The sequence below is a fragment of the Sprattus sprattus genome, assembly GCF_963457725.1.
Source record: "Sprattus sprattus genome assembly, chromosome: 7".
Lineage (NCBI taxonomy): Eukaryota > Metazoa > Chordata > Actinopteri > Clupeiformes > Clupeidae > Sprattus > Sprattus sprattus.
Window position 1 is genome coordinate 2,048,719 of NC_137926.1, and position 10,000 is coordinate 2,058,718.

A 10,000-nucleotide genomic window follows, 5' to 3' on the forward strand; every position below is an offset into this window, starting at 1 on the left:
CACGCAGGGGGGAGGGGTTTTAAGAGTGCTCCGTTGACCTGTGTGTGACCCCGTCTGTTCTGTCCAATCAGGCGAAGGGAGCGGAGATGGCCCAGAAGAGCAAGATGAGCGCCAATGGGCATTGAGGAGGAGGAGGAGCCTGCAGTCCCTGGCCCCGCCCCCGGCCCCTCCCCCATCATTGTCATCCTCAGAACTGAACCCGACCCAAACGCCCAACCACAGTGGCCACAGAATAGGTCAAGAGGTCACCGCCACCCATCCTCATCTTCGTCCTTGGCTTCTGGGGATTACAGAGGGCTTCAAATCATACATTCTATAGTGGAGACAGGAAGACGGAAAACAGACACACACAGACACACACCCTGGCCCCTGGCTCCTGCTCGGGCTCCTGCTCGGGCTCCTGCTCGGGCTTCTGCTCCTGGTCAATGGAGGCTGTCCAGGACGGGTTTGCACATGAGCTGAAGGTCTTAAAACCCGACCCATCCTAACCCACGGGACCAGAACTCTCCTCTCCCCTTGGGAGGCAGAGTCCCCGTCCCTCCTCTCCCCTCCCCTCCTTTCCTCTCCTCTCCCCACCAGCTGACCGCGGTGGGAGCCAGAAGAGGCACTAGGAGGTGACTCAACCTTTAAGCCCACGGAGCTCCCGGTCCGGTCCGCTCAGGTCAGGTTGGGTTGGGTTGGGTCGGGTCGGTCGGTCCGGCTCGTCTGTTGTCTGACCCCTGCACTCCTTCTCCCCCGAGGCGTTCGTACCCACCACGTCCTTGTCAGGGCTGGCATGCCTCTGGTAGCCTGGTGCCATGTTTACAGAACGCCTCTGATCTGAGTACTGTTCTCATACTCTTGGACACGTCAACTCAACTCATCAGAACTGATCTGAGATCTGCTCTCAGACTCATGGACTCCTCAACTCTACTCTTCAGAACTGATCTGAGCACTGAAGCTCACCCCTCGCCGGCCAGAACCTTCTCTCCGTCGACGCTTTAGCCGTGTACATTTGTAAATAAAAGTGTAAAATACTGGCATGTTATAAAGTGCCACCGCTCTGTACCGCCGGCTGGGTGGCAATCATACCCTCTGCTCCTGGGCTGGTGGCTGTCAGCACTACTGGTTATGATGCACAGGTTACGGGCCGGCTGCCATTCTCGTCTCGACCTGCAGGGGGATTGTAAATTGTAAGTGTGCGGGTTTTGTTTATATTTTTGTTTTTGTTGTTGTTTTGATTTCCTGCAGCAGAGGAAGTTGAATGTGGCGTTAACTCCTTGGGGAGAAGAAAAGGTTGTGTGTGTCGCGCTGCACCCAGGGCAGAATCTGCCTCTTATGGCGCGAAAAAGAAGAACTTTATTATTATTTTTTGAGGAGTGTATTTAATGTGTTGATGCGGTATGCTGTGTGCACCAGATTCTTGTAAAGGTAACCAGATAGATTGCCTCTTTTTCTTTAAGTTCTTTTGCAGTTCAGTTCAGCTTGAATGAATTTGGTTTTTTAGATTTGTTTGAATCGGGTTCCTTTTTTATTTAGTTTTCAATTGGAGTCAAACAAAAGGCAGAAATTAAGGGGTTGAAAATTAACAAAAGATATTTATTTTGCTTAAGTCTAAAATTTCAAACAATTTTTGGAATAATTGGACTCTTCCCTTGCAAATAATATGTGTATATATGTGAGATGTAATCCTGACACTGCGTTATTTGTAAATTTGGTCCTCACGTTGCACTGCAAAGAACCACTGAAATATGAATCTAATTATTGATGGACGAGAATAAGCTGTTATCAATATTATTTTTCTAAGATCTCTGTCCCCCCCCTTAACCTTACCTAGATAACAAAAATTGCGTCCTGTGTCAAAACTGTAAGTGCTAAGTGAATCTAGTTCTTGATGCGGCCTAACCCCTCTGAAATCGTCACCGCCTTCAGCTGAACTTGCTATTATGTTCACCTTTCAGTCAGGGCACTGTTGAGAGCTCAGTGTGTTACACAGGACTCCTGACTCTGGGCTCCACCTGGTCCCTTGGCCCCTCCATCTAACAGCGGACCCATGGGTTGATTTCAGGGGTCTAAGCAGAGAACATGACATGACGCATTATATCATCTAAAGTTCCCCTCGGACCGCTTAGCAAAAGGCCGTAAACACCCAATCAGATTTATTATATGCCTTTTGTGAATGGCCAATCAGATTTCAGCAGTCAATATAAGCCTGTGTGAATGGCCAATCTTAATGAAATTTGGCAGGCTCATTCATACTGGCATATATAGGCTTAGATCTGGTTGTGTCTATCTTCAAAAATCTTTTTACCTCGAGATCCTTAAGATATATCTCCAAAATACAGACAGTCCTCGTTCACCTGTTGAAGCGTTCAGATCACGCAGCCTTGTGTCCCCTGAGGCCCCCGGCACAGTCTGTCTGGACCCTGATTATCGCCGCTGGTGGCTGTATTTATTTGCTTTGTTTTCTTTTGTTTACTGAGGCAGTTAGGCAAACACAGCAGGACAATAGAAGGTGCTTATTCTGTGCAACTCTTACCTCTGTTCTCTCAGAGAAAGGGTTAGAGAGAGTGGGTGCCATGATTTTGGTGCATGGACCATCTTCATCCTCGTCATCATCATCATGCACTTCACAAAGAGTCAGTGTAACGGGCCAATCAGAACCCGTTAAGGCCCAGTGGAGGTGTGGTCAAGTCATTGTCTGTGTTTATGAGACAGAGGTCCAGCACCTTCAACAGAAACCCTTCGTGCTATCAGTTTCTCTGACCGTTCGGATCTGATTGAATGACCTGAATAATTTTTTTTACTTTCTAATTCTGGGGGTAAACAAAAGAACAGGATGGAGATGTTGATCCATAAAGGTAGTCAGGTTTTCTTACTGTTCTGACAAGCTTGCTGTGTCGTCAGCGAAACCGCCGTTTGTGTCCGATAAGAACGACAGAGCTAAAGGTCAAAGGTCACTTCTCCTACCACTGTGCTAGTCTCGCAGCGTTAGCACTGTGCTAGTCTTGCAGCGTTAGCACTGTGCTAGTCTCATGGGGTTAGCGTTAGCACTGTGCTAGTCTCATGGGGTTAGCGTTAGCACTGTGCTAGTCTGGCAGCAGGCTAGGAGATCTGCTTGTGCGGCTCATGGGGTTAGCGTTAGCAGGTTGTTGAGATGTCCTCATGGTCGGCAGGCTGGGGCCTGTGAGCTGGTCATGTTGGTGACGGGTTATGATGGAAACTAGTCTGGTCGGGCATCTCTCTCAGTAGTTCTGGTCTGTCCCAAGTGGGCTTAAGACACTACGCTGGGAGAGAATGCACCAATCACATGCCTCTCATGACCTGCACAGGATGAGCAGTCATTGGTCCTGAGCCCTGTCACTCACGGGGCATTGGTAACAGTCTCTGCACATGGGAGTTGTTCAGGCCACGTGAAATGAAACAAAACAAAGAAGAGATGCTGATATGCAGGTGAACCCCAAATCTGTCCGTGTGCGCAGTCATCGTGTCCCAGATCTATGGTATATGATCTATGATCTATGTCAAGCTGTTTACACTCAAAGCCTCCATGTTCCTCTCATGGCTAACGAGGACTACAGAAAGAGACTTGGGCAGAAAGTACAATGACTGCATTAAACGGTGAAAACAAACTATGTGTGTGTGTGTCTGTTTTCTTACTCACAGAGTGTGTCCTCAGTCAAGGAGGACAATACACCTTAAACACTCAGTACAACTTTGTATTTCACGAATTATTATTTTTTTTTTTGGGGGGGGTGTGGGGATGATCAATGATTATATCGATGATTATATTGATTATATAATTGATGTATTGAGTATTTAGTCTCAGGGCGACCCTATATGGGAATATGCCAGGAGCCCACCCTACTGACCCTACCGTGACTGGCAACCCTGAGAAAATGGCATCAAAAGGGTTATAAGTCATTAACCAACTTAAATTGTGAAATGTGCTTAAATCTTCAATTTCTTCTGTTGAACAAAATCACATCGACAAAACCATGTGTGCCACAGCTATTGGCACCCCTACAAAATTCTTGTTAACAAAATGTTTATCTATTTATCTTTTATGATATAATTTATCTTATTATCTTTACATTTATACTTTACTTTTTAAAGTTGATTAGTAGAGCTTTCAAGCAATACTACATGACTGCCTGTTTCACTGGGGTATACATGTGAAGTGACAAATCAACTGGAACTGGAACAAACTTGCTCGGGAGAGGACCCAAGTTTATGTTGCCCCCACGCAGTGAGGATGCTATGGACCACTGTTAAAGAGTTACAGCATAGACATATATAGTGAGGATGCTATGGACCACTGTTAAAGAGTTACAGCATAGACATATATAGAGTACACAGACGTCCACATTTTCAAAAAAGTGTTATCTACCATGAAGAAAAAAATACAAGTAAAGAAAAAACCTTTGGAAAAAAAATTCAAATTAGTTCCAGACCCTATAACAATGAAGTTAACAATTACGCCATACAGTCTGCAGGAAAAGGACGTTCAAGTTCCCCTTTCAGAGAGAGAAGGCACACAGCCAAGCATGGTGGAATGGAATCTGAATTAATTCCCGAAACGTTACAGGGACTTCAAAATTACGTCTTTTAATGTTTGCCTCTCGGTTGTGGGGCTTTGATGCATATGAGATTACCGTGGTTGTGCAACAGTTATCGGAATGCTTGCATAAGGAAAATCTAGGGGAAATGTAGAACATACAAACATTTGCTAGTGGGACGAGACCTGTTAACCCCGATATTGCATAATGTCAGGAGTTTGTGACACTGTCTAATTAAATGCATTTTGACACAGAAAAATGCGCCTATGCGTATCGTAGATTCGTTTTGAAAACATTGATATCTGAAAACGATACAGAAAGTCAAAGGCTATGCTTACCGTAGTGAAAACACATTCATATCTAAAAACGAGACCTATGGCATGGTCTACAGATAAGAATTGTGTATTGGCCTATCAAAGACATTGCATAATAATACAGCGCCCAAAAGCAAGAGCTTTGTGTTATTTCGGCCCCTAGTGCCCCCAAGTGGAAATAAATATGAACTGCAGCAGTCGGTTGTACAGTGGATTCCACGGAAACCTGCAGCCCTGCAGCCTCGTCTCGGAGGCTCGCGCTCTTAAAATGGAGTCGTGCAGTGCTTCAGTGCTATCAGCAGAGGGACACCTTCACACGCGCAGGTCAACAGTGTCGAAGAAATGTGTCACGTCATTCTTTTCCTGGCTCTTCTTAACCAAACCAACGATTACCAAAGGTTTCTTTTTTCGACTTCACCTCAGCCAAGCTTTTTAATTGCTGTTTCCGTCCAGTGGAATCTCCTGAATACATATCCAATGAGAAACAAAACCACGGAAGGTGCATGAGAGACTGTAGTTTAGGGGTGCAGTGTGTGCAGAGGCGCCTCTGTGGGGGGGGGGGGGGGGGGGACATGAGTCTGTTCGCCGTGCTGAAACTAGCACCAGTTGAGAGTATGTGGATAAGCAATAAACACTCAAATCAATGAATTGGCATCTCCTTCTTCTTAAGGTGTCGCTTGTTTCACCCCAGCGTAAACAAAAGTCCCTGAACACACAGATCACAACACACTTAAACCTCCAACTCTTCACCACTCCTCTTCAGCGTCCCTCACCCCCCTCTGTAGCGGATGTGGTTTTGCTCTGCAGCTTCCGGGCCTCACTCAGAGGTGTGCAGAGGAGTGGTGCAGCATGTCAACTGGTTGTTTTTCTCTCCGTCTGAGTCCTCTTGTTCTAAAAGACGACGGTAGTTTTCAGCCAGGAGCAGAGACGAGGCCCACTGCCTAAACCGAGGGGGGAAGACGCACTGAACGCTCGGTCTGGGGTAGTCAAGGGGACACACAAGGAGAGGGGGATAAAGGAGAGAGAAAGAAAGAGAGAGAAGAGGAGGAGGAGGAGGAGGAGGAGGACGTGATGGCCACCCTCCTGATGCGGATCTTCCGTCTGGGCGCAGAGAAGAAGCGCGTGAAACAGTATGAGAACCTGCGGAGGGACGTGGACCCCGGCGACGCCTGGGAGACCCTCGGGGAGCTGGGAGACGGAGCCTTCGGGAAAGTGTACAAGGTAGGAGGGGGAGGGGCACCATCACACACACACACACACACACAGACACAGACACACACACACACACAGACAGAGACACAGTCACACACACACACACACACACACACAGACAGAGACACAGTCACACACACACACACACACACACACACACACACACACACACACACACACACACACACACACACACACAGACACAGACACACACACACACACACACACACACGCACACACACACACACACACACACACACAATGCTGAAATCAGACACTCAAACACAATAATTACCTTCACCTTTGACCTATTCACATTATTAGGAGTCACCAGCCACATGCAGTCACAGAATCAGAAGCAGAAGCAGGTTATACTGAGAAGCAGCTTAAATAGAGCTGCAATATGAACCAAAGTGGACTGAACACACATGCTCTGAACACACATGCTCTGAACACACATGCTCTGAACACACATGCTCTGAACACACATGCTCTGAACACACATGCTCTGAACATACATGCTCTGAACACACATGCTCTGAACACACATGCTCTGAACATACATGCTCTGAACACACATGCTCTGAACACACACACTGCAAAAAATGCTTTTCTAACCTAGTGTTATTACTCTTATATTGAGATGAAAAATCTAGTTGGTCTTGTTTCTAGCTAAATTGTACTTACCTAGTGCTTTCTTGGTAAGGTTATTTTTACCTATTTAAAGCAAATATTACTTATTTTAAGAAATCTTAACAAGCCAAATTTGCTTAACGCACTGGCAGCCAAATTTGCGTGTTTTAAGCAAAATCCTGCTTAAATATGTAATTATTTGTCTTAAATCTAGAGGGGCATTTTTTGCAGTGCATGCTCTGAACACACATGTGGTGGTCTAAGAAGCCAAACGTCTCGACCCAGCTGAGCCACGTGTTAAACACGGACCAGTGTGTCCGAGTCTCTTAGCATCTTGTCTTTGCGTGATTTAAAACATTCTCCATTTGTCTCTGACCAAGTCTCAAACAGCCCATGCAATCTTGTTAGAATTGTTGAGAGAGTCTTGGCCCAGTTTTGTCCTCCCACAAGAAACCAATTCAGTCTGTTTACAACAGAACCCGGTTCATGTAGTCATTGTCCCCTTTGGAAAAGAGTTATGCATGTATCCTAATGTGTGTGTGTGTGTGTTTGTGTGTGTATGTGTCTTTGTGTACGCATGTGTGTGTGTTGTGTGTGTGTGTGTGTGTGTGTGTGTGTGTGTGTGTGTGTGTGTGTGTGTGTGTCCCTTTTGAAAAGAGTTACGTATGTATACACGGCATACAGGAACATTCCCCAGATGGATCTAATCAGAGAATTTTCCATTCTCAAAATTTCTTTTAAAGTTCCACTTGATTTTTCCTATTGATATTTGGTATCTCTCTTAAGATCTGAAAAAAAAACTTGACTGTGTGAAGTGAATAAGACTGATTGTGACTGAGAGTGTTAAGCAACATTGAACAAAATATTAATAAATTGTTTATATAAACATGTGTAAAAGGCACCCAGTGCAACTTTCGAGGCTTAAAAATAAACATTCAATTTCTAGTCTTTTTTACACGTAGTAAGTTTCAATAACTCCATACCATTACATATCGACATTCAAGGAGCAAAGATGAGACGTCGTTGTGTGGTGAGAACTGTTAGAAAATCGTAAACAACAACAATCGCCGCCATTTTCCCCCAAAATCTTTATTTATTGGTGCCACCGATAAATAAAGCAGGATTCCAGTCAATGGAAAAATGGCCTCTCCCCACCGGCGATTGTTGTTGTTTACGATTTTCTATCAGTTCTCACCACACAACGACGTCTCATCTTTGCTCCTTGAATGTCGATATGTAATGGTATGGAGTTATTGAAATTTACTATGTGTAAAAAAGACTTTGATTCAAAGATTTTTTGAGTCTCAAGCCTATAAAGTTGCACTGGGTGCCTTTAAGATCTTAAAAAAAAAACTTGACTGTGTGAAGTGAATGAGACTGATAGTGACTTATAGTGTAAAGCAACATTGAACAAAATATTAGTAAATAGTTTATATAAACATGAGTAAATATTAGTAAATAGCTTATATAAACATGAGTAAATATTAGTAAATAGTTAATATAAACATGAGTAAAAAGCACTCAGTTAAAGTTCCAGTCTATACCACAGGTCCAACCCTTTATGGGTGGATTGGCTGTTTGCTTTTTTTCAAATTCTTTTGAAGTGACGTGTTGCCGTGGTTACTAAGATACTGACTGAGGCTGCGGTTTTGTAGATTTCCTGCCAAACTCAGCGTGCAGAAACATGGCTTCCTGTTTCAACTCATATCTGTCTCTCTGTCCCCTTTGTCCCTACTGCTTTGTTCATCCAAGTACATCTGAACAGTCGAGAGTCTAGGTCATCATTTGAAAAGATGTATTTTATCTGCAATCTCTTAAAGTATTCATTTGAAATGAGATAAGTCCATGGCAATCACAAAACAAATGAAGCAAGCACTAAAGATGATGGTTTCCTTCCCTCGAGTGTATGATGAAGGCACACAACACACACACACACACACACACACACACACACACACACACACACACACACACACTAGTCCTCCAGCAAGCATTAAAGATGATGATTCTTTCCCTCGTGTGTATGGTGAAGCTGATGGTTCCTTCCCTTGTGTGTATGATGAAGGCACTCAACAGGTCGACCGGGACGCTGGCCGCCACCAAGGTCATCGAGGTGCGGAACGAGGAGCAGCTGGAGGACTACATCACCGAGATCGACATCCTGGCCCAGTGTCGTCACGGCAACATCATCTCACTGCTTGAGGCCTTCTTCTTTGACGGCTGGCTCTGGGTGAGTAGTGGCACATGTCAACATCAACATAACATGGCTAGTCTCTGCAGGGTCACATGTCAACATCAACATAACATGGCTAGTCTATGCAGTGTCACATGTCAACATCAACATAACATGGCTAGTCTATGCAGTGTCACATGTCAACATTAACATGTCTGAGTTCAGCACTGACCAGTGACATTATCATAACATGTCTGAATTCACGATCACGAGTGACATTATCATAACATGTCTGAATTCACGATTACGAGTGACATTATCATAACATGTCTGAATTCACGATTACGAGTGACATTATCATAACATGTCTGAATTCACGTTTACGGTGACATTATCATAACATGTCTGAATTCACGATTACGGTGACATTATCATAACATGTCTGAATTCACGTTTACGGTGACATTATCATAACATGTCTGAATTCACGATTACGAGTGACATTATCATAACATGTCTGAATTCAGCACTAATGAATGACATTAACATAAACTTTATTACAGGCTAAAGGCCCACATAGAAGATGCACAATACATATAATCAATACATTACAAATAAATACATACATACATACAATCATAAATACTTATAAATATACAAGGAAAGAAGGGCTAAAAAGGCACCTAGCCAGTGTTCCCATAACATGTCTGAGTTCAGCGCTTACGAGTGACATTATCATAACATGTCTGAGTTCAGTGCTAACGAGTGACATTATCATAACATGTCTGAGTTCAGCGCTAACGAGTGACATTATCATAACATGTCTGAGTTCAGTACTAACGAGTGACATTATCATAACATGTCTGAGTTCAGCGCTTACGAGTGGTAATTGGTGTGACATCACCAATCAGTACCTCTGATTACTACTTGTATTTATTTCACCTTTGTGCTCCCACTTCATATGTTTATTTTTGATGACATTATTTAGTCAACCAAGCTTGTGCTTTAGATTCCATGTCTACAGAAAGTGTGATACTCATTAAATGTGATCGGTGGATTGGTTGATTGATTATTATCTCTGTTCTCCTCCGTAGATCCTTATTGAGTTCTGTGATTGATTATTATCTCTG

The 10,000-nt window shown here is 44.0% G+C and overlaps 2 protein-coding genes across 4 annotated transcripts in view; both read left to right on the forward strand.

Moving 5' to 3' along the window:
- letm2 (leucine zipper-EF-hand containing transmembrane protein 2) overlaps positions 1 to 3,593 on the forward strand; it is a 16,570-nt gene extending 12,977 nt beyond the window's left edge. For all 3 annotated transcript variants that reach the window (XM_080842372.1, XM_080842374.1, XM_080842373.1), the window contains one exon: positions 72 to 3,593. In XM_080842372.1, the coding sequence (XP_080698498.1) occupies positions 72 to 125 (54 nt within the window). In that variant the 3' untranslated portion in view covers positions 126 to 3,593. The remainder of the gene's footprint in view (positions 1 to 71) is intronic.
- A 2,330-nt stretch (positions 3,594 to 5,923) lies between these two features.
- Positions 5,924 to 10,000, forward strand: part of LOC308368394 (serine/threonine-protein kinase 10) — a gene marked incomplete at both ends in the record, with an annotated part of 24,618 nt that continues 20,541 nt past the window's right edge. The window contains 2 exons of the mRNA XM_080842564.1: positions 5,924 to 6,073; positions 8,763 to 8,927. Coding sequence (XP_080698690.1) covers positions 5,924 to 6,073; positions 8,763 to 8,927 — 315 coding nt within the window. The remainder of the gene's footprint in view (positions 6,074 to 8,762; positions 8,928 to 10,000) is intronic.